The following is a 25236-nucleotide window of genomic DNA, read 5'->3' as shown; positions in this document are numbered from 1 at the left end:
GGATTCTGCAGAGGGGAGGGTGGGGTGGGTTGGGGTGGGGGGGGGGGGGGGGGGGTGGGGGGGGGGGGCGAGGTGCTATTGTTGGGGGACATTATCCTCCCTTACACTTTAACAAGTCGGTGTGCACCTTGATTCATCGTCTCTCCCGCACAATCACCACGTATAAAACGCTCCTACTAAAACCTTCCTTACCAGATATATACAGAAAATTGCCAATTAAATACTCGGTTGTCTAAATAATTTATGAATACCCCACTCAGACACAGTATACTGACTCCGAGCCGACCAGTCCTTGTTTTAGCCCATTAAAGCCGAGCGCCAGGCTTGGTAACAACAAGTACCATCTTTTAACGTCTTTTGGGATGACCCGGCCGGGCGCTGAATAATATATAGGATATAGGAATAGGATATATGATGTAACATTAAAAAGTCGCATGGAATGTATCGTTATTATTCTGTGATGTCGTGAATGGCGTAATGCTACATGGTTCTCAATACTGCATCCTGTGCTGTCTTTTTGATCAGTTCGAAGAATATCAGAAAGTTATTTCTTTCTATCTTTCAAGCTGTGTGTGAATGTTTAACCTTGAAACAGCTTCTCGCTACAACCAGGACATGGTAACGCCACGTCTAAATATACATAGAGACATCTACATCACCCATTACCTGCGGCAGTTTCATCACTGACTCCCTCCTGTACGTGACCTAGCCATGACCTTGTCGTGGCCTAACAGGTGTGATCGCACATATAACCCTCTGACTTCATCATGTTACATCCCGGACTCCATAGCCATGTCATAACACCCAATGAGACACAGGTCCAGGTGAAACGTAGTTGCCGGATGTAGTCTCACAGTGCTGGGGAAGCCACGACTCAAGCATGTGAAATCAATCCGACTTTGATCCCACTTCTAATAACAATAGATCATAAAAGGCGGTGCAAAAAGGCGGCGCAAGCTATTGGGCGACGACAGTGACACACATTATCCCCCGGACGTAGAGGCAGCAGGTAGGGTTACATTCACTTGCAGGAGAATACTTGCAGATTGAACAATGTAGGTATGCCAAGAGCACGATACGGACAATACATAGTCAAAACTGTTGATTCTTGTTTTGATTATGTTAAGTTAACTTGATCTCAAAATCACTCTTTGAAAATGGTCTTGCCTTATTGATGTTTTAATCTATTACTGGTCACTATTGCTGGGTTCGTATTTTGTTATGCTGGGTTCGTTTCACGAAGATTATATAGCCACAACCTGATTGCATCTGTCCCACCCGACACTGCGGGCGTACGTTTCCTGTTCTCGTGGATCTGGGTGCCGCACTACAATGAAATGGTTGATGCACGTATTGGTCTTGTCAATATGTGTAAGATATGCGCTGAATTGTTACAAACTTTTCATGTTGACTTTCTCTTTGCTAAAGATGAACTCTCCACGATAGCAAAGAAAGTAGGCCATATGCTACAGAACTAATATTTTCATCGTAACTGTAATGTTCACACTTATATTCATTGATCGGAGCAATTGAATAGAGCAGTTATTTTCCTTGCCTTTTCTTAATGTATTCAATAAAATGTATAGTAAAATGAAACATATTGAGTTATTGTCAATTATGAAGCATTTTATGAAATGATACATGTGATCAGTATATTTGTGTTCCAGTTCTCTTGAACCGCTCGTGGGAATGTGTAACTCTGTGTAACTCTGTGTAACTCTGTGTGTGTCCATGTGTGTGTGTGTGTGTTGGTCCGTCTATATAGCTATGTCTATCTGAATCTGGTGTTATTGGCTAAACTGGCGTGTACGTCAACTTGTGTAACATGGTTGGGAAGTCAGGATTGACAGGGAATAGATGATATTCATACTGCCAATCAAATTGTCATGTTTAGTATATGAAATAATGTACAGCAATGTGGCAATACAATATGAATAACCTGTTCACAACATACCTGTTTAATGAATAAAAACTAGATTTCAGTGGAAAGAATGTGGGGTAACATAATCTCAGTCTGAAGTCTATGGAAGAGCAATGACGCCCTCCATCGCTTGATGACTTCATTACATCTCAATGTGGCGGCATTTCTTGACTGCATTACATCCCAATGTGGCGGCATTTCTTGACAACATTACATCCCAATGTGACGGCATTTCTTGACTTTACATCCCAATGTGACGGCATTTCTTGACTGTATTACATCCCAATGTGGCGGCATTTCTTGACAACATTACATCCCAATGTGACGGCATTTCTTGACTTTACATCCCAATGTGACGGCATTTCTTGACGGCGTTACATCCAAATGTGGCGGCATTTCTTGACGACATTACATCCCAATGTGACGGCATTACTTGACGACATTACATCCCAATATGACGGCATTTTTTGACGGCATTATATCCCAATGTGACGGTATTTCTTGACGACATTACATCCCAATGTGACGGCATTTCTTGACGATATTACATCCCAATGTGACGGCATTTCCTGACGACATTAAATTCTAATGTGACGACATTTCTTGACGACATTACATCCTAATGTGGCGGCATTTCTTGACGACATTACATCCTAATATGACGGCATTTCTTGACAACATTACATCACAATGTGACGGCATTTCCTGACGACATTAAATCCTAATGTGACGGCATTTCTTGACGACATTACATCCCAATGTGGCGGCATTTCTTGACGGTATTACATCACAATGTGACGGCATTTCTTGATGACATTACATCCTAATATGACGGCATTTCTTGACGGCATTACATCCCAATGTGACGTCATTTCTTGACGACATTACATCCCAATGTGAACTCATTTCTTGACGACATTACATCCCAATGTGACGGCATTTCTTGACGGCATTACATCCCAATATGACGGCATTTCTTGACAACATTACATCCCAATGTGACGGCTTTTCTTGACGACATTACATTCCAATGAGACGGCATTTCTTGACGACATTACATCCCAATGTGACGGCATTTCTTGACGACATTACATCCCAATGTGGCGGCATTTCTTGACGGCATTACATACAAATGTGACGGCATTTCTTGACCACATTACATCCTAATGTGACGGCATTTCTTGACGGCATTACATACAAATGTGACGGCATTTCCTGACGACATTAAATTCTAATGTGACGACATTTCTTGACGACATTACATCCTAATGTAGCGGCATTTCTTGACGACATTACATCCTAATATGACGGCATTTCTTGACAACATTACATCACAATGTGACGGCATTTCCTGACGACATTAAATCCTAATGTGACGGCATTTCTTGACGACATTACATCCCAATGTGGCGGCATTTCTTGACGGTATTACATCTCAATGTGACGGCATTTCTTGATGACATTACATCCTAATATGACGGCATTTCTTGACGGCATTACATCCCAATGTGACGTCATTTCTTGACGACATTACATCCCAATGTGAAGTCATTTCTTGACGACATTACATCCCAATATGACGGCATTTCTTGACGGCATTACATCCCAATATGACGGCATTTCTTGACAACATTACATCCCAATGTGACGGCTTTTCTTGACGACATTACATTCCAATATGACGGCATTTCTTGACGACATTACATCCCAATGTGACGGCATTTCTTGACGACATTACATCCCAATGTGGCGGCATTTCTTGACGGCATTACATACAAATGTGACGGCATTTCTTGACCACATTACATCCTAATGTGACGGCATTTCTTGACTACATTACATCCCAATGTGACGGCATTTCTTGACGACATTACATCCCAATGTGACGACATTTCTTGGCGACATTACACCCCAATGTGACGGCATTTCTTGACTCATTACATCCCAATGTGGCGGCATTTCTTGACGACATAACATCCCAATATGGCGGCATTTCCTGACGACATTACATCCCAATGTGACGGCATTTCTTGACGGCATTAACCCGAATGTGACGGAATTTCTTGACGTTATTAACCGAATGTGACGGCATTTCTTGACGACATTACATCCCAATGTGTCGGCATTTCTTGACGACATTACATCCCAATGTGACGGCATTTCTTGACGACATTACATCACAATGTGACGGCGTTTCCTGACAACATTACATTACAATGTGACGGCATTTCCTGACGACATTAAATCCCAATGTGACGGTATTTCTTGACGACATTACATCCCAATGTGACGGCATTTCTTGACTTTACATCCCAATGTGACGGCATTTCTTGACGGCGTTACATCCCAATGTGGCGGCATTTCTTGACGACATTACATCCCAATATGGCGGCATTTCTTGACGACATTACATCCCAATATGGCGGCATTTCTTGACGACATTACATCAGAGTGTGGCGGCATTTCTTGACGACATTACATCCCAATGTGGCGGCATTTCTTGACGACATTGCATCCCAATGTGGCGGCATTTCTTGACGACATTGAATACCAATGTGGCGGTATTTCTTGACGACATTACATCCTAATATGGCGGTATTTCTTGACCGCATTACATCCCAATGTGGCGGTATTTCCTGACGACATTACATCCTAATGTGGCGGCATTTCTTGACGACATTACATTCCAATGTGACGTTTTTTCTTGACGACATTACACCCAATGAGACGGCATTTCTTGACGACATTTCATCCCAATGTGGCGGCATTTCTTGACGACATTACATCCCAGTGTGACGGCATTTCTTGACGACATTACATTCCAATGTAACGTTATTTCTTGACGACATTACATCCCAATGTGACGGCATTTCTTGACGACATTACATTCCAATGTAACGTTATTTCTTGACGACATTACATCCCAATATGACGGCATTTCTTGACGACATTACATCCCAATATGACGGCATTTCTTGACGACATTACATTCCAATGTAACGTTATTTCTTGACGACATTACATCCCAATGTGACGGCATTGCTTGATGCCTTTATTACATCCCAATGTAACGACATTGGTTGCCTGGTATCTGATATTACGGGGGAAAGATGCTAGGTCCCAGCCATCGTGGGCAGCAGTGTGTAAGCTGGCCGGGAATGCTATGAAGACGACCCCTAGTCCCGGAAGGCCTGTCACGTCAGCAACACCAGAGAGCATGATGGGCCAGCGAATGCCTGATCGTCATAGTGCTTGTTCAGTAAGCATTGCCTACGAGAGATTACATTCAACTTTCAAAGACACTTTGGAAATGAAGAAGGTGTCAGCTCGTTGGGATCCAAAGATTCTGACATCTAATCAAAAACACACCATGAAAAACAAGACTCGTTCTGGTTGCAGCTGATCCAGAAACACGCCTCGCTCTGTTTAAAACTGATCAAGAAAGGCTCTTGCAACGATTGTTTTAGTATGGATGAAACCTAGGTTCTTAGCTTCTAGCCTGAGTCCAAACAACAATCAAAACAGTGGAAGCTACAGACGTCACCATCACAAAAGAAGACAACGACTGCCCCATCAGTTTGAAAGGTTATCGCCTCCGTGGTTTGGAATGACGAGGTTGTCATCATGGTGGACTATGCTGCAAAAGGCCAGGCAATAAACGGAGTACATTATGCTGCATATTTTAGGCAATTATGGGACGAAATTAAGAGTAAGAGACGTGGGAAGATGAGAAAAGGTGTTGTCTTCCATCAGGACAATGCGACAATGCACAAATCAGTCATTTCTATTAACCACAATCCACGTGTGTGGCTTTGAACTCCTTCAGCGCCAACCGTATTCTTCGATCTGGCTCCGTCAGACTTTGATCTGTTTCCAAACATGAAGAAAGCTCTAGTCGGAACCCATTTCGACTAAAACAATGACGTCATGATGTTATATCAGCTATGGAACCTTGGACATCCAAAAGAAGGATTTCTCCTAAACAGGAATAAAATCCCTTAAATGTGTGATGCGACTCAGAACATATCAGACACCCTTCCTACAACATGAAACATATTCTCATTTAGGTCCTCGTCACATTCGGATGGCGTGGTCCCGACTGCAACAATACAACAACTTGTGACACTAAAATAAGCGGCAGGCCTCTGGGAATCTGCGCATTAACTTGCCTATCATAGTCGTGAATATATGAGCTTTCTAAAAGTAGGATTTATGTTCAAAAGCACTTAGAGTGCGTCCTCTGTTAACATTTTGCACATGTTCGTCACGTGTTGGGAGCCTCGTTTACAACCCCCACATTGTCCACTCTGTAATGATATATGGTAGAACAATGTCTACAGAGTCACGTGTTGGGAGCCTCGTTTACAACCCCCACATTGTCCACTCTGTAATGATATATGGTAGAACAATGTCTACAGAGTCACGTGTGGGGAGCCTCGTTTACAACCACCACATTGTCCACTCTATAATGATATACGGTAGAACAATGTTTACAGAGTCGGGCCTTACCTTAAGCTTAAAGTTTTATGAATGAGGTCAAACTGATTTTTATGATCATCCGAGTGGACCGTCTGACACATGGATTTCCCTTCTTTGAAACACTAATTCTGTATTAACAGCCTGACTTATTGGTGGTCCCGATGTTTCATTGGACGAAATGTGATTGTCATAATGTAGAAACGGTCACACTAATACACACACAAAAAACCTCATTGATAAGGGAAGGGAAAAAACCCATTGTTGATTCCTTTTATAGTGACCGACACAGCATAGCCTGGGAGAAGTACAACAGTGTATCATATAACATACCCCAGAGAAATAAAACTGTATGCAATAAAATATTGCCTGGGAAATTAAAACAAGATAGCGGATGACATAGTTTGACAGAAGAACAACGGTATACAACATTACGTAGCTTGAGGATCGTTGTCAGTCAGATATACCCATGTATCAACATCGTTGTCAGTCAGATATACCCATGTATCAACATCGTTGTCAGTCAGATATACCCATGTATCAACATCGTTGTCAGTCAGATATACCCATGTATCAACATCGTTGTCAGTCAGATATACCAATGTATCAACATCGTTGTCAGTCAGATAAACCCATGTATCAACATCGTTGTCAGTCAGATATACACATGTATCAACATCGTTGTCAGTCAGATATACCCATGTATCAACATCGTTGTCAGTCAGATATACCCATGTATCAACATCGTTGTCAGTCAGATATACCCATGTATCAACATCGTTGTCTGTCAGATATACCCATATATCGACATGGTTGTCAGTTAGATATACACATGTATCAACATCGTTGTCAGTTAGATATACACATGTAACAACATCGTTGTCAGTCAGATATACACAGGAATCAACATCGTTGTCAGTCAGATTATAGAGGTTATCACGCGAGTGTGTTTTGGGATGGTAAATATCCTGCATTAGGAATAAACATTGTATTTAGCGAGCCTTGGCAATATTCCTAATACAGGATATTTACCATCCCCAAACACACAAGCGTGATAACCTCTTTGTCATATAATGTCATTCTTCAATTCTGTGCTTGAAAATCGCTTCCCCTCACTCACAAACATTACCTAAACATTGCGAGTTGTCCTTGAATGCGCGCATTAATATTTATTACGTCACAGGGTAGGTGATGTGTCAATCGGACAGTGACAGTGGCCAATATAGTTGAAACTGAAATCTGTTTCTTATACAGTGGCGAAGCAACATATACGCAAAACAACAATTGTTTTGACTTGCCTTTCGCGAAAATCCATCGGTCTGTCCGCTAGAGTAATTGTCCTTTGTCAAAGGGAAGCTACTCTAACCCTAGTCTATGAGACATCACGGCCACGTTCAGACGTTGTTGACAGTCGGCCTGTTCTGTCATAACGTTAAGAAGTGTAGTCAGATGTACACACAGCGCTAAAACGAAACAAGGTAACAATTCATACATATTTCGCCTAAACCCAACTATTTTTATTTGTGGAAAAGGTTTCAAGCCACAGAGGTCTACAAGCACAGATATGGCTACTGATCCCGCTTGGCTAGGCCAAGTGCCCTCGCAAAATTGTTTCGATATTTGTATCTCCAAAGTTGCCAAAATTGATAAAATGCCTTAGTTACGTCGCAGTTCGACACTGACTTTCAGTATATAAGACTTGTTTTTTTGATAATTGTATCAATTATCCCTGTAGTTTATCCAGATTCACGATGGTTAATTCTGACTCGATCGCCGAATGACAAGTGCGACGCCATGTTTGTTTATAAACACTGAAAGTAGTCCCTACTTGACCTTTGATATTTGCATCTCTGTCCGCATATGACCCCAACGGATATCGTTTTTATCCGTTGGCTTTATCCTGCCGAGAAACCTACCCATTATATGATGAACCCATATATTAACATCGTTGTCAGTCAGATATATAGAGGTTATCACGCGAGTGTGTTTGGGGATGGTAAATATCCTGCATTAGGAATAAACATTGTATTTAGCGAGCCTTGGCGAGCTAAATACATAGTGTTTATTCCTAATACAGGATATTTACCATCCCCAAACACACAAGCGTGATAACCTCTTTATCATATAATGTCATTCTTTAATTTTGTGCTTTAAAATCGCTTTCCCTCTCTCACAAACATTACCGAAACATTGCGAGTTTTCCTGGAATGCGCGCATTAATATTTATTACGTCACAGGGTAAGTGATTAGTCAGTCGGACAGTGACAGTAGCCCATATAGTTCCAACTGAAATGTGTTTCTTATACAGTGGCGAAGCAACTTATAGGCAAAACAACAGTTGTTTTTAATTGCCTTTCGCGGCAATCCATCGGTCTGTCCGCTAGAGTAACTGCCCTTTGTCAAAGGGAAGCTACTCTAACTCTAGTCTATGAGACGTCACGGCCACGGTCAGACGTTGTTGACAGTCGGTCTGTCCTTTCATAACGTTAAGAAGTGTAGTCAGATGTACACACAGCGACAGAACGAAACAAGGTAACAGTTCAAACATATTTCGGCCGAATCCAACCATTTTGATTTGTGGAGAAGGTTTCAAGCCACAGAGGTCTACAAGCACAGATATGGCTACTGATCCCGCTTGGCTAGGCCTCGTGCCCTCGCAAAATTGTTTCGAAATTTATATCTCGAAAGTTGCCAAAACTTATAAAATGCCTTAGCTACATCACAGTTAGACACTGATTTTCAGTATATTAGACTGTTCGTTTGATAATGATAGCAATTATCCCTGTAGTTTATCCAGATTCACGATGGTTAATTCTGACTCGATCGCCGAATGACGAGGGCGACGCCATGCTTGTTTATAAACAGTGAAAGTAGTCCTACTTGACCTTTGATATTTGCATCTCTATCCGCATATGACCCCAACGGATATCGTTTTTATCCGTTGGCTTTATCCTGCCGAGAAACCTGCCCATTATATGATAAACCCATATATCGACATGGTTGTCAGTTAGATATACACATGTATCAACATCGTTGTCAGTTAGATATACACATGTATCAACATCGTTGTCAGTCAGATATACCCATGTTTCAACATCGTTGTCAGTCAGATATACCCATGTATCAACATCGTTGTCAGTCAGATATACCCATGTATCAACATCGGTGTCAGTCAGATATACCCATGTATCAACATCGTTGTCAGTCAGATATACACATGTATCAACATCGTTGTCAGTTAGATATACACATGTATCAACATCGTTGTCAGTCAGATATACCCATGTTTCAACATCGTTGTCAGTCAGATATACCCATGTATCAACATCGTTGTCAGTCAGATATACCCATGTATCAACATCGGTGTCAGTCAGATATACCCATGTATCAACATCGTTGTCAGTCAGATATACACATGTATCAACATCGTTGTCAGTTAGATATACACATGTATCAACATCGTTGTCAGTCACATATATCCATGTATCAACATCGTTGTGAGTCACATATATCCATGTATCAACATCGTTGTCGGTCAGGTATACACATGTATCAACATCGTTGTCAGTCAGATATACCCATATATCAACATGGTTGTCAGTCAGATATATCCATATATCAACATCGTTGTCGGTCAGATATACACATGTACCAACATCGTTGTCAGTCAGATATACACAGGAATCAACATCGTTGTCAGTCAGATATACCCATGTATCAACACCGTTGTCGGTCAGATATACCCATATATCAACATCGTTGTCAGTCAGATATACATATGTATCAACATCGTTGTCAGTCAGATATACACATGTACCAACATCGTTGTCAGTCAGATATACACAGGAATCAACATCGTTGTCATTCAGATATATCCATGTATCAACATCGTCCGTAATTCCAGAAGGTAAGAAATATGAAGCAGCAAAATGCAACTTTATTCATGACGACCCTTAATTTACTTCAAAAGGTAACTTCTTCTGCTTGCTGTATAGGTTGCGTGCACGTCCTCCCGTCTCACGTGCTACTGAACCCGTATTTCCAGCATGAACAGCAGCGTCGTGTTGTGTCTGTGTGCCCTTGTCACCGCCTGCTGTGGTGAGTCACTCATATACATATATATGCATATACACAAAGTGTGCTTTTGATTCTCTTACACTCCATAGTCAGACACTTCTTTCTGTCATTTTTTCGCCGTGTGTTATAAACATAAAGGAACATTTCTAAAATATTCAACACTGAATCTGTCGTCTCCACTTTCTTATTACTCCTTGCACACAATACTGTATAAACGGCACAAATATATGTACAAATGATCAATATTCAAATATATGTAAGCTCAAGTATGGTTTTAAAGAAAAGATAATGTTGTAAGACTTGATCGATAATGCCAGTTGTCCACAGAATTCAGTGTGATTCGTATATTTTAGGGAACATTACGGCAAACATATTTGTCAAACCCCTACCTGGACAAGTCAAAGTCAGTATTGTTTTTCTAACCCGTGAAGATCCGGGTTAGAATAGACCCGTGAAGATCCGGGTTAGAATAGTTCTTCAGCAACTCATGTATGGCGATTAACGGATCTGGTGGTCAGGCTCGCTAACATGGTTGATGAATGTCATCGTATCCCAATTGCGTGGATCGATGCACATGATACCAATCATGGATTTTCTGGTTCAGACTCGATTATTTACAGACCGCCGTCATATAGCTTGAATATTGCTGGGGGCGACATTAATCATACACAAACAAAAACAGAACAGTTTTGTTTCTGTCACAGGCAATGCATCACGGGATCTCGCAAAGCTCCACACCGACTTCTTCGCCTGGCAGATGTCGGACAGCCCAATGAGTGCCACATACCGTGATATACACAAATATAACGACAAGATACGGTCCTACAATATGTCTATGTTCGACATAAGAAAGGTAGGCCAGAAATAATTACTAACGTTATATAACCATCAAGGAAAATAGATAGAACTGAAATTTAACTAAACTCTTCAATAATTGACAGGAATTGTGACATGTTACATGCATGTCACATACAGGTAGTCATCAGCACAGCGTGTCAGTAATTGTACGGGAATACCCCCTGTAGGAATTGAATAGCGCTACTCTCTTGGACTGTGATAGTATTAGATACATATAGATACAACATAACGATGGGGAATATCATCAGTTTTGGACATCTTTAGAGTAAGGCCAGTTTGTTCCGACAGGTATGCAGATTTCCATGCTTGCCATATGTACAGCTTGACCGACAGTATACTGACAATGCTGGTGTTACTCTATCTTCACAGACTTCCATCCTTGCCATATGTACAGCTTGACTGACAGTATACTGACAATGCTGGTGTTACTCTATCTACACAGACTTCCATCCTTGCCATATGTACAGCTTGACTGACAGTATACTGACAATGCTGGTGTTACTCTGTCTTCACAGACTTCCATCCTTGCCATATGTACAGCTTGACTGACAGTATACTGACAATGCTGATGTTACTGTCTCTTCACAGGATGAGATCGTGTCCTTCCACACCCGCCTGGTGAACATCACACAGGAGGACCTGAGCAAGTCTGACCTGGTCAACTACAAGATCTTGGACGACATGCTGACCACCTACATCCGGGGTTGGGAGTGGAGACAGTAAGGCGATGAAAGATAGTTTGGGGAATAGTGACTGTGTCGCCATGTGTCCAGGGTGAATGCTATAACTCATGTACTGTCAGCAATCGGCAAGTTGTTCACTGCTGGTATACTTTCTGGCGGGCGGGAACCGATAATGAAATGACGTACATTGATTTAATATCTAGGTTACTATGACCGACTTTGAATACTGAGTTAGCCTACGAACACAACTAGCAGAACAAGAACAGTCGATACAACGTTGTTAAAGTTATAATTCTGATTGTCCAGCCCGACCCCTGGCAGTGCTTGTGTCAAACTCACATGTTCGTAATTAATGTTCTTCAGTTTCAATTTTCGTATACTATATTGCGTTCATTTACACAGTCATTAGACCTTCCCATAGGACGACACATGTCTCAGTCAAGAGTCGTCATTGTTTTAATTTAATGTCTTTTAGGTGGATTCGATGTCAAATTGTGTGATCTAAATGAAATCTAGGTGTAGCTTGACATGTATATACAACGCTTGCAGTTTTCAGAGCCTGAATCCTGTCACTTTTCTGGAAGGTCCACAGTCGTACATAGAGTCAATGGTCCAGTCCATCCCTTTCTTCACTTTCGGCGACTTTGAAAACTATATTGTCAGACTCCAGAAGTTCCCTAACCAGGTAGATGTCAACATGCATAAGGGTTCTTGATAATTACAAGTATCCACGTGCATATCCATAATGCATAAACATATATTTACTTAACATACACTTACATACACATAGCGCATTCCAACACCACAATAACACACAGCATATGAATGTTATTGACGCTGTCTATATAGGTGTTAACTTGCTCTGTATTATCTTCCAGTATGAAGAGTTTAAAGAACGAATGAGGGAGGCGGTTCGATTGAACAGGACGTATCACTCGCATTCAATGGTGGAGTAGAATTGCTTTTTCTATCAAAACTTGTGATTGTTGTATTGCATTGTTTCTAAATATAACCAGACGCTTGATCAGTGGCACTGATAACATCCGCAAACATTCTGATGAGTAGACAGCAGGACACTATAAGTGACGTAATAATGTGTACTTCCATCCTTCCTCATTCACAAGGGACACTACAGTAAAATACGTTTATTACGAACACTCTTATACGAAACTGATGGATATAACGAACATATTTTTGGGTCCCGACGATTGCGGATTAGATGCTATATATAAGCTTATAACTACGGTTATAACGAACTAAAATTAATGGTCCATTTGAGTTCGTATAACAATAGTTTACTGTACATATATATTACAAACAGCCGTCACCTCTCATACCGGTGTCCTACATTACAGAGTCGGGTTGAGGGTCAGTTCGCCAAGTTACAGGTGGCGGCCAATGAATCGGACTTCTTCTGGCCATTCCGAGACACCCTGGAGAATAACACAGACATATCAGTGGAGAAGAAGTAAATATAGTATCTGTTCATTGACATTTCAACTTGAGTTTCTAGGTTATAAATGAGATGAAATGCATGTTGTACATTGAGTCACATGTCCTGGACATCTTGCAACCAGATAAGTGGAAACACATTTACATGAGGTCTCACACGAAAGTCCACATACACAAAGTCTGTATACACATGTATGAACTGTCGGTAAGAAGGAAGCATATGTATTCCAGTGCTGCGTGATATCTCATGACAGCATGCCATCTGACTTGGCACACACCAGTCACTACGGTAACCATTAGTGTTCTTCGTTTCAGAAATGATCTACGAGCCCGTGGACAGGACGCTGTTATTGGCCTATTAAAGTCACTGGCAGACCTCTGGTTGTTCATTGAAGAAGTGAGTTACAGAGACTGTTGGCGATCACTGGTTATAAAGATCACATACATATATTCATATCCATAATACAGCATGAAAAATGTGTTTGGAGAACATATATACATATGGCGAGAACGACATCCTGGGTACATGTGACACATATACCAACCTTTGTATGTTATTTTTTAACTCAGGACTATATGCCTAACACTCGCCCCTCCATCGGCATCAGCTCTCTGGACGGAGGACAAGAGTACTATGAGGCTTGCATCAGGTGGTATCTCTCCGTCAACATGACGGCTCAAGAAGTCCACGACATCGGCCTCCTGGAGGTGGACAGGATCGTCGACAACATGCAGAAGGTGAGGTATCCCTGGATCAAGTCCTGATTCACTTTGACAGAGGATGTTCATTAATTCGACACGCTTTGTGATCGTGATATAATAAACATTCAAGGAAACGTATCTTAATTAGTGGAAACAAATCTGCTAATAATGTTAACAATATCTAACGTCCAACTGTTGAATGTTCGAAGAGTAAAGTGTTAGATTGCCTATACTCTTTTAGAAGTATTACCAAAAGACTGTTTACTACAGGTGTGTACTCTCCCAGCAATCAGTTAGTCTGTATTGCCGTGAATGTTGTGTGTGTGTGTGTGTGTGTACTATTCCAGCAATCAGTTAGTCTGTATTGCCGTGAATGTTGTGTGTGTGTGTGTGTGTGTGTGTGTGTGTGTGTGTGTGTGTGTGTGTGTGTGTGTGTGTGTGTGTGTGTGTGTACTGTCCCAGCAATCAGTTAGTCTGTATTGCCGTGAATGTTGTGTGTGTGTGTGTGTGTGTGTGTACTGTCCCAGCAATCAGTTAGTCTGTATTGCCGTGAATGTTGTGTGTGTGTACTGTCCTAGCAATCAGTTAATCTGTATTGGCGTGAATGTTGTGTGTGTGTACTGTCCCAGCAATCAGTTAATCTGTATTGGCGTGAATGTTGTGTGTGTACTGTCCCAGCAATCAGTTAGTCTGTATTGCCGTGAATGTTGTGTGTGTGTGTGTGTGTGTACTGTCCCAGCAATCAGTTAGTCTGTATTGCCGTGAATGTTGTGTGTGTGTGTGTGTGTGTGTGTACTGTCCCAGCAATCAGTTAGTCTGTATTGCCGTGAATGTTGTGTGTGTGTACTGTCCTAGCAATCAGTTAATCTGTATTGGCGTGAATGTTGTGTGTGTGTACTGTCCCAGCAATCAGTTAATCTGTATTGGCGTGAATGTTGTGTGTGTGTACTGTCCCAGCAATCAGTTAATCTGTATTGGCGTGAATGTTGTGTGTGTACTGTCCCAGCAATCAGCTAGCCTGTATTGCCGTGAATGTTGTGTGTGTGTGTGTGTGTGTGTGTGTGTGTGTGTGTGTACTGTCCCAGCAATCAGTCTGTATTGCCGTGAATGTTGTGTGTGTGTGTGTGCCGTCCCAGCAATCAGTTAATCTGTATTGCCGTGTATGTGTGCTTTGTGTGTTGTGTATGTTGTGTACGTTGTGTATGGTGTGTATGTTGTGTGTTGTGAATGTTGTGTTTGCTTCGTGTGTTGTATATGTTATGTAAGTTGTGTATGCTGTGTATGTTGTGTGTTGTGTATGTTGCCTGTGCTTTGTGTGTTGTGTTATTATGTACGGTGTGTATGTTGTGTATGTTTTGTGTGTTGTGTACGTTGTGTATGTTGTGTATGTTTTGTGTGTTGTGTATTTTGTGTAAGTTGTGTGATTTTTGTATGTTGTGTATGCTGTGTGTGTTTTGTGTGTTGTGTACGTTTGGATGCTGTGTATGTTGTGTGTTGTGTATGTTGTGTATGGGGTGTATGTTATGTACGTTGCGTATGTTGTGTATGTTGTGTGTTGTGTATGTTATGTATGTTGTGTATGTTGTGTGTGTTTTGTGTGCTTCGTATGTTACGTATGTTTTGTGCGTTGTTTGTGTTGTGTGTGTTTTGTATGTTGTGTATGTTGTGTGTGTTTCGTATGTTGTGTATGTTAACGTTGTGTATGTTTTGTGTGTTGTGTATGTTTTGTATGTTGTGTATGTTTTATCTGTTGTGTGTGTTTCGTATGTTGTGTATGTTTTGTGCGTTGTGTGTTGTGTGTGTTGTGTATGTTGTGTATGTTTTGTGTGTTGTGTACGTTGTGTACGTTGTGTACGTTTTGTGTGTTTTGTATGTTGTTTATGTTGTGTATGTTGTATATGTTGTGTACGTTGTGTGTGTTTTGTCCAGCAATCAACTGGTCTGCATTTACTTTACACGCATGTTGTTGTCTGAGCAGATCATGACGAAGCAAGAGTTCAATGGGAGTGTCAGCGAGTACTTTCAGACCATCATGAATAACACGGATTTTTTCTTCAATACTGCGGTACGTGTAGTTTCTGTGTAATTATATCACATTCACAAACGACCCGAAGTACTTACAATTTTGTAGAATCAAGGGTCTCCTGGTGGCAATGGGAATTGTTCGGTGGAGTTGAAAGTGTACGCTTATATGTTTACAGTTGCAGGTTCGTGAGGTTATCCGGACAATAATTCTTATCTAACCCCAACATACCCCAGATGTCATATACTGATTATTTCTCTAAATTTACAATTCTTTCGGATATTGACATGTCGCCACAAGTGTCTATAATTCACTTTAACCTACTTTGAACATCATTTTGCCACGAAGGGGGTCACAAACATGCAAACACATCGCAAACACTCATTGCGTATCCCGGGTAGTGAATGGGGATTGTATATAATCATTATGTTCTTTTTGGTCTATTGGTCAAGGGATTGACAACAGAACCCACATTCCTTTACTTTAGAATAAAGGATCTTGTCTCGCTGAACAGATATTCTACAAGTATCCACGTGTGTCTTCCATTTCAAAACGATGACATTCAGCCGTATCACGTCGGAATACTTCTGAGGTGCTACAATCACAATGAAATGGCTAGATACGTGTTTAGACAAAGAAACTGTCTCAATAAGTATTATCACCAGTTTCTGGTTACAATAGCTTCCGTAGATTTACTTGTATACATTAGGTGAACCAGATTCGCGAAGGGCTATACCTACTATACCTGTGGTTCGTACCTGGATAATCTCCCATCGTGTGCTGTCAAATAATACACAGACGATGTTTTGAAAAATAGTAATATCATATATACAAGTTCAAATGTCTTGACTATGGACATGGCGTGAGTGTCAGGCTAATCAAGCTTGCTGAATATCAATGACCATATTACGAACATGACAGATCACCCAGCTCCGCATATTTCCATATAACATTACCTGTTACAGGAGGACATCTTAGCGGAATTCCGTCATCAGATATTTGATGTCATAGAACCAACACTGGAACGCTTCTTCGTCAACTTGCCCGGTCTTCCTCTAGAGTACGTAGATCTTTGCTCACAATATCGATCACTGGATTGTCTGGTCCAATATAAAAGCACACCTGTAATTACGTAATGGTAAAGCCAATGTAACAGGAGATAGTTGCAGTAGTTGTCGAACTACACAGGAAGACTTTTGTAGTTTCTTTTAATTGAATAGATGGCGATCCCGTTGTAATAGTTAGGTTTCTAACAAGGCATTATCGCTAAGGCATGTCCCATAAGGTCATGAAACTAAACTGAACACTGAAACATGGAAACTCTAGTGTCGGGACACACCTCTAGAGACGCACGTGGAAACTGTAGTGTCGGGACACACGTCTAGAGAAGCACATGGAAACTGTAGTGTCGGGACACATGTCTAGAGAAGCACATGGACACTCTAGTGTCGGGACACACCTCTAGAGAAACACATGGAGACTCTAGTGTCGGGACACACGTCTAGAGACGCACATGGACGCTCTAGTGTCGGGACACACCTCTAGAGAAACACATGGAAACTGTAGTGTCGGGACACACCTCTAGAGACGCACATGGACACTCTAGTGTCGGGACACACGTCTAGAGAACCACATGGAAACTGTAGTGTCGGGACACACCTCTAGAGACGCACATGGACACTCTAGTGTCGGGACACACGTCTAGAGAAGCACATGGAGTCTGTAGTGTCGGGATACACCTCTAGAGACGCACATGGACACTCTAGTGTCGGGACACACGTCTAGAGAAGCACATGGAGACTGTAGTGTCGGGATACACCTCTAGAGACGCACATGGACACTCTAGTGTCGGGACACACCTCTAGAGACGCACGTGTAAACTGTAGTGTCGGGACACACGTCTAGAGAAGCACATGGAAACTGTAGTGTCGGGACACATGTCTAGAGAAGCACATGGACACTCTAGTGTCGGGACACACCTCTAGAGAAACACATGGAGACTCTAGTGTCGGGACACACGTCTAGAGACGCACATGGACGCTCTAGTGTCGGGACACACCTCTAGAGAAACACATGGAAACTGTAGTGTCGGGACACACCTCTAGAGACGCACATGGACACTCTAGTGTCGGGACACACGTCTAGAGAACCACATGGAAACTGTAGTGTCGGGACACACCTCTAGAGACGCACATGGACACTCTAGTGTCGGGACACACGTCTAGAGAAGCACATGGAGACTGTAGTGTCGGGATACACCTCTAGAGACGCACATGGACACTCTAGTGTCGGGACACACCTCTAGAGAAACACATGGAGACTCTAGTGTCGGGACACACCTCTAGAGAAACACATGGAAACTGTAGTGTCGGGACACACCTCTAGAGAAACACATGGAAACTGTAGTGTCGGGACACACCTCTAGAGAAGCTCATGGAAACTCTAGTGTCGGGACACACGTCTAGAGACGCACATGGACACTCTAGTGTCGGAACACACCTCTAGAGAAACACATGGAGACTCTAGTGTCGGGACACACGTCTAGAGACGCACATGGACACTCTAGTGTCGGAACACACCTCTAGAGAAACACATGGAGACTCTAGTGTCGGGACACACGTCTAGAGACGCACATGGACGCTCTAGTGTCGGGACACACCTCTAGAGAAACACATGGACACTCTAGTGTCGGGACACACATCTAGAGAAGCACATGGGGACTGTAGTGTCGGGACACACGTGTAGAGAAGCACATGGGGACTGTAGTGTCGGGACACACCTCTAGAAAAACACATGGACACTCTAGTGTCGGGACACACCTCTAGAGAAACACATGGAAACTCTAGTGTCGGGACACTTGTCTAGAGAACCACATTGGGACTGTAGTGTCGGGATACACCTCTAGAGAAGCACATGGAAACTGTAGTGTCGGGATACACCTCTAGAGAAACACATGAAAACTCTAGTGTCGGGACACACGTCTAGAGACGCACATGGAAACTGTAGTGTCGGGATACACCTCTAGAGAAACACATGAAAACTCTAGTGTCGGGACACACCTCTAGAGACGCACATGGACACTCTAGTGTCGGGATACACCTCTAGAGAAACACATGGACACTCTAGTGTCGGGACACACGTCTAGAGAACCACATTGGGACTGTAGTGTCGGGACACACATCTAGAGAAACACATGGAAACTGTAGTGTCGGGATACACCTCTAGAGAAACACATGGAAACTCTAGTGTCGGGACACTTGTCTAGAGAAGCTCATGGAAACTGTAGTGTCGGGATACACCTCTAGAGAAACACATGGAAACTGTAGTGTCGGGACACACCTCTAGAGAACCACATGGAAACTGTAGTGTCGGGACACACCTCTAGAGACGCACATGGAAACTGTAGTGTCGGGACACACCTCTAGAGAAACACATGGAAACTCTAGTGTCGGGACACACCTCTAGAGAAGCACATGGAGACTGTAGTATCGGGACACACCTCTAGAGAAGCACATGGAGACTGTAGTGTCGGGATACACGTCTAGAGAAGCACATGGAAACTCTAGTGTCGGGATACACGTCTAGAGAAGCACATGGAAATTGTAGTGTCGGGGCACACATCTAGAAAAATCATATGGCGTCTCTAGTGTCGGGACACGTCTAGAGAAGCACATGGAAACTCTAGTGTTGGGACACACCTCTAGAAAAGCACATGGAAACTGTAGTGTCGGGACACACCTCTAGAGAAGCACATGGAGACTCTAGTGTCGGGACACACCTCTAGAGAAGCACATGGAAACTGTAGTGTCGGGATACACCTCTAGAGACGCACATGGAGACTGTAGTGTCGGGACACACGTCTAGAGAACCACATGGCATGGAAACTCTAGTGTCGGGACACACCTCTAGAGAAGCACATGGAAACTGTAGTGTCGGGACACACGTCTAGAGAAACACATGGAAACTGTAGTGTCGGGATACACGTCTAGAGAAGCACATGGGGACTGTAGTGTCGGGACACACGTCTAGAGAAGCACATGGGGACTGTAGTGTCGGGACACACGTCTAGAGAAGCACATGGGGACTGTAGTGTCGGGACACACGTCTAGAGAAGCACATGGGGACTGTAGTGTCGGGATACACCTCTAGAGAAACACATGGAAACTCTAGTGTCGGGACACACCTCTAGAGAAACACATGGAAACTCTAGTGTCGGGACACACCTCTAGAGAAGCACATGGAAACTTTAGTGTCGGACACACGTCTAGAGAAGCACATGGAAACTTTAGTGTCGGGCGGGACACACCTCCAGAGAATCCTGCAACATGCAGTCACTTATAGAATAGAAACATAAAATAATAAGGTCTGGAGCATTATGCTCGAAATGAACGTTTAATAAGTTTACCCTAGACAGGTATGTTTTTGCTGCACAAAGTATATCATTTTTGTTTGCATCACAACAGGGTGCGAGAGATGCCTAACGACGGCCCAGGTGGCGCCTACTCCACAGGCTCTGCTGACGGCTCCAGGCCAGGCGTGTTTTGGGCAAATGTGTTCCGGCCCCATGAATCGTGAGTTTTGTCATGTGCCTCGTGCATATAGATAGGAATGTACATGTGAAGGTGGTATGTGTGAGTGTATGGTGTGCATGGTTGTGTGTGTGTGTGTGTGTGTGTGTGTGTTTTTTGTGTGTGTTTTTTGTGTGTTTTGTGTGTTTTGTGTGTGTGTGTGTGTGTGTGTGTGTGTGTGTGTGTGTGTGTGTGTGTGTGTGTGTGTGTGTGTGGCTGTGTGTGTGTGTGAGTGTGTGTGGCTGTGTGTATGGTTTATGTGTGTGAGGTGTGTTGTGTATGTGTGTGTTTATGGTGTGTGTGTGTGAGTGTGTGAGGAGGATTTGTGTGTTGTGTAGTGTGTGTGTGTGAGGAGGATATGTGTGTTGTGTAGTGTTTGTGAGTGTGTGAGGAGGATATGTTTGTAGTGTAGTGTGTGTGTGTATGTTATGTAAGTGTATAAGTATAAGTGTAAGTGTTTATCTGCTGTGAAATGCGCCAATACTTGTTCACTGTACGTTGATTGAGCCTTTAATAATATATAGTTAGCACATTATTACATTTAATTTATACACGTCTTTCACAATACTCGCAATAGCAAATCCCCTAAATGTGATGTCCCTATGTCCATGATGTGACCCCGCTTCCTCTTGCAGCCCCAACCTGACCATGATGGCGTTGTCCATCCACGAGGCCAACCCCGGACATCACCTGCAGGTGAGTCACCAAGATGTTACACGGATAACCCAGTCGTCGAAGGTGCTGAAATTTGCTGTTAAGGGTTGCGTCCCTTTACCGTAACAGGATTATCTGATTCGCCCTGATAAGGATCCTTGCTTTTACAGCCTACTCGTGGGTTTCACATGTCTTGGGCCTTTCGTTACAGCCTTTCCTCATACACTGACGCATAGTGACGTCACTGAGATAACGCGGTAACGCTATAGGATCAGAGCATGTTCTGTTCGCATTACAACGTCTTTCAACACCGACGGTTGCTGCAATCCGTCTCTCATACCACCTGACATGCACCTTTCAGCTCAGCTACTCCATTACATCCGACACCCCCGACTTCCGGCAGAAGATGGTGTCGTCTGCTTTGTACAGTGTCCCCTTCGGCTTCCCCGGATACACGTCCTTTGTCGAGGTAAAGCTGTGCTCTCCCTTCATATGTGCTTGCATCAGTCGTTTTCTGTTGACTCATGTGCCAATATTACAATGTGAGAATACAGTTTTCAATTTCCAAATTGGTAATTGTTAAAATTTGCCATATAGATATCTTATTTGGATCAAAATGCGTGAAACGATCGGGTGTAACATAATCCACCGGCAGCGTAGGGCGCCCTGTTAACATGCCCTCTTCACAGGTACTTAGTGCACACACTGATCCGAGGTCTCTTTGACACCAACTCACCAAGGATGATGAGATGCATTCTCGCATACAACAGACCATTACAAAGTTAATGTCGTTCTATCCACTCCAGGGCTGGGCGCTGTACTCCGAGTTCCTGGGCGAGGAGATGGGGCTGTATAGAGATGACTATGAACTGTAAGTTGTATAACCATGCATATTGTGTTCTATAATCGGTCGAGGAATACTAGAGCCATAAGTACATTCATGCATAAGGATGCTTGTCAGTGTGAGAATCTTCATGATAGGGTAAAATCTAGCTTGTGCAATAATCCAACCTAATGTATCTGAAACAAGTTAGAACTTTCTCTGCCTTAATCTTGAACGTGACTAATTACAATTAGCATCGATATCGCTATGACGTTACTCTCCCGTCTTATGCTGCTTCTCCTTTTACATTGGTGTCAGCATGGGGCGCTACAGTTCTGAGATATTCCGGGCGTGTCGACTTGTGGTGGACACGGGCATCCATGCCTTCAAGTACGTACAGCATTCACACCATCACATCAATCACGTGAAATTACCCAACGATGGCAAGCAATACTTACACTGGTATTATAGAATATATAACTCGCTTCATTTCTTCCACTTGTACATATTTTTTACGCAACCCATTTTATAATTATCAGCTGGACACGTGATGAGGCTATTGACTACATGCTCAAGTACACAGCGGAGTCCTACGACAACATCGCAGTAGAGATTGACCGCTACATCACGTGGCCTGGTCAAGCTCTGGCCTACAAGATCGGGGAGATCAAGATTCTGGAGCTGCGACGAAAAGCGGAGCAGCAGCTCGGTGAGAACCGACACTCTACACATGTAGCTGATGACTGAAGCAGTTAACACATGGACACACAAGCCATTTAGAACGCTTTCTTAGTAAAGTACAGATTCTCGTACATTTTGGCTGAACCTACACTGCCAGAGTGAGGCACCTAATCGCGAGCACACAAAGTCAGCGATCTAACCCCCTCAGCCTCCGAGGCTTCAACAAAATCGTGTACTTCGTGTACCCCTCTGACAAGTGTAAATTTCCTCGGCTCCCATGGCTAAAAGCTATGAACACAAAGTGGTCAAAGTAACAAATGTTATATTTGCGATAAAACTTTCTTAATAAAGTACAGATTCTCGTACCTTTTGGGGCTGAGTCCCGTCCGGGTTTCGAACCCACACTACCAAGAAAGTGTTATCCCAAATATAACATTTGTTATTGTTAACACATGTTGAAATTCTATTTGTAAACATCAAAAACAACACCCAAGTTGTCAAGCTTGAGTGAGCAATCATTATGATAGTTTATGAAGACATGGGTTTTCAATGAGTCAATAGTCAACAACGATGTACCTCTGGGTAGAGAGGTATATCTTAGTTGGTCGTGAGTTCCATCCCTCAAACACATCCATGGCACTTTTGGTTGTCAGCATCATAACCATGTGTCTGTCTGGAGCTTTGTGAAACTGGTGGATTGAGATGACACTTTGATTAGGTGTCGTGATGAAGCTGTGACTGTGACCTCCTCAGTCTTCTGTAGTGGCGATATACCAGCTGGCTACGTGTTAGCTAGCAGTGAACCGGTCCTACCCTGTACTCAACATGCTGTATCAGCAGCTCTGCTCTTCCTTGGACGACAATCATATGTATGTCACTATAACCTGTCAATTTTTGTCAATTTTATGCTAAATACTGTAATTCCAGGCGACAAGTTTGACATCCGTGAGTTTCACTCTGTGGTGCTCGAGAGCGGAACTGTGCCACTGAACGTGTTGGAGGATCTCGTCACTGATTGGCTGGACACATACCCCGTGACCACTCCCAGACCGGACACTCCGACGTGTGGAGCGGCATTCGATGTACCAATGTACATGTTAAGTCTTGTATCATTTTACCTGTCTGTCTACTTGTACATTTAGATACAGCTCAGTTCCATCTTCTATTATTACGTAATAAAAGCAGTCATATTCCTTATAGTACAGATATACTTTTTACTTTTTAACATGTATGTCTCCGATAAATGTTTAAATTTAATATGAAGAACATGTCCTCAGACTTCATGATAATTTGATTATTTCACAATTGGACAGTTGCATCTGTGATTTTGGGTGCTATCATAATTATTTTTAGCCCACCTGATCAAAGGTCAAATGTTGTTATATCTTGGCCTGTTTGCCCCTCGTCATTCGTGCATCGTGCGTCGTTAACATCTTCTTGGAAACCCCTTGCGCTGATACAGCTGACATAGGGCTTGCATCTCCCCATCAGTTGTGACATCCAATATGTTGAAGAGGTTAGAATCCGATTGTCAATATGGCCGCCGTGGAACCTGTACTGAACCCACAAGGCCAAGTCCGGATACAGTACGGCGGCACTGTTTAGTTAAATCCTGATTGTACAGGTAGTAGCCCGAAATTATTTGTATTTTTAAATAAATAAAATTATAGATATCTCTTGTCAAACATGTGTCACGTCAACCTATTCACACGTTGAGCATCAGACATTAGCGAAGTACTTTGCAATAATAAATGTACTGACAAGTGAAGTTCAGTGGATGTCACTGTAGCTGTTCACATGTTTACCTTAATGACTCACGACACTGTAATCTGACATGTGAAGCACTCACGACACTGTAACCTGACACGTGAAGCATTCACGGCTGTGTAACCTGACACGTGAAGCACTCATGGCTCTGTAACCTGACACGCGAAGCACTCACGACACTGTAACCTGACACGTGAAGCATTCACGGCTGTGTAACCTGACTCGTGAAGCACTCATGGCTCTGTAACCTGACACGTGAAGCACTCATGGTTCTGTAACCGGATATGTGAAGCACTCATGGTTCTGTAACCTGACTCGTGAAGCACTCACGGCTCTGTAACCTGACAAGTGAAGAACCCACAGCGGTGTAACCTGGCACGTGAAGCACTCACGTCACTGTAACCTGACATGTGAAGAACTCACGGCTCTGTAACCTGGCACGTGAATCACTCACGACACTGTAACCTGGCACGTGAAGCACTCACGTCACTGTGACCTGGCACGTGAAGCACTCACGTCACTGTGACCTTGCATGTGAAGCACTCACGACA

At 42.9% G+C, this 25236-nt stretch overlaps 1 protein-coding gene across 1 annotated transcript; it reads left to right on the top strand.

Annotated features, from left to right (window-relative positions):
* The first annotated feature begins 77 nt into the window (after positions 1-77).
* On the top strand, positions 78-24603 carry LOC124119507. The gene is made up of 18 exons (XM_046482036.2): positions 78-1009; positions 10393-10495; positions 11179-11327; positions 11921-12051; positions 12565-12700; positions 12894-12962; positions 13371-13483; positions 13783-13864; positions 14038-14205; positions 16148-16234; positions 17158-17252; positions 20656-20763; positions 21396-21456; positions 21776-21883; positions 22221-22285; positions 22556-22627; positions 22777-22946; positions 23846-24603. The coding sequence occupies exons 2-18, from the start codon at positions 10444-10446 to the stop codon at positions 24058-24060; spliced, it is 1881 nt and encodes a 626-aa protein (XP_046337992.2). The 5' UTR covers positions 78-1009; positions 10393-10443; the 3' UTR covers positions 24061-24603.
* The last annotated feature ends 633 nt before the right edge of the window (positions 24604-25236 follow it).

Source organism: Haliotis rufescens, unplaced genomic scaffold (genome assembly GCF_023055435.1).
Source record: "Haliotis rufescens isolate VD_foot unplaced genomic scaffold, xgHalRufe1.0.p SCAF_9, whole genome shotgun sequence".
Taxonomy (NCBI): domain Eukaryota; kingdom Metazoa; phylum Mollusca; class Gastropoda; order Lepetellida; family Haliotidae; genus Haliotis; species Haliotis rufescens.
Note: the sequence above shows the minus strand (reverse complement) of the source record. Positions and strands in the feature narration are given on the sequence as shown.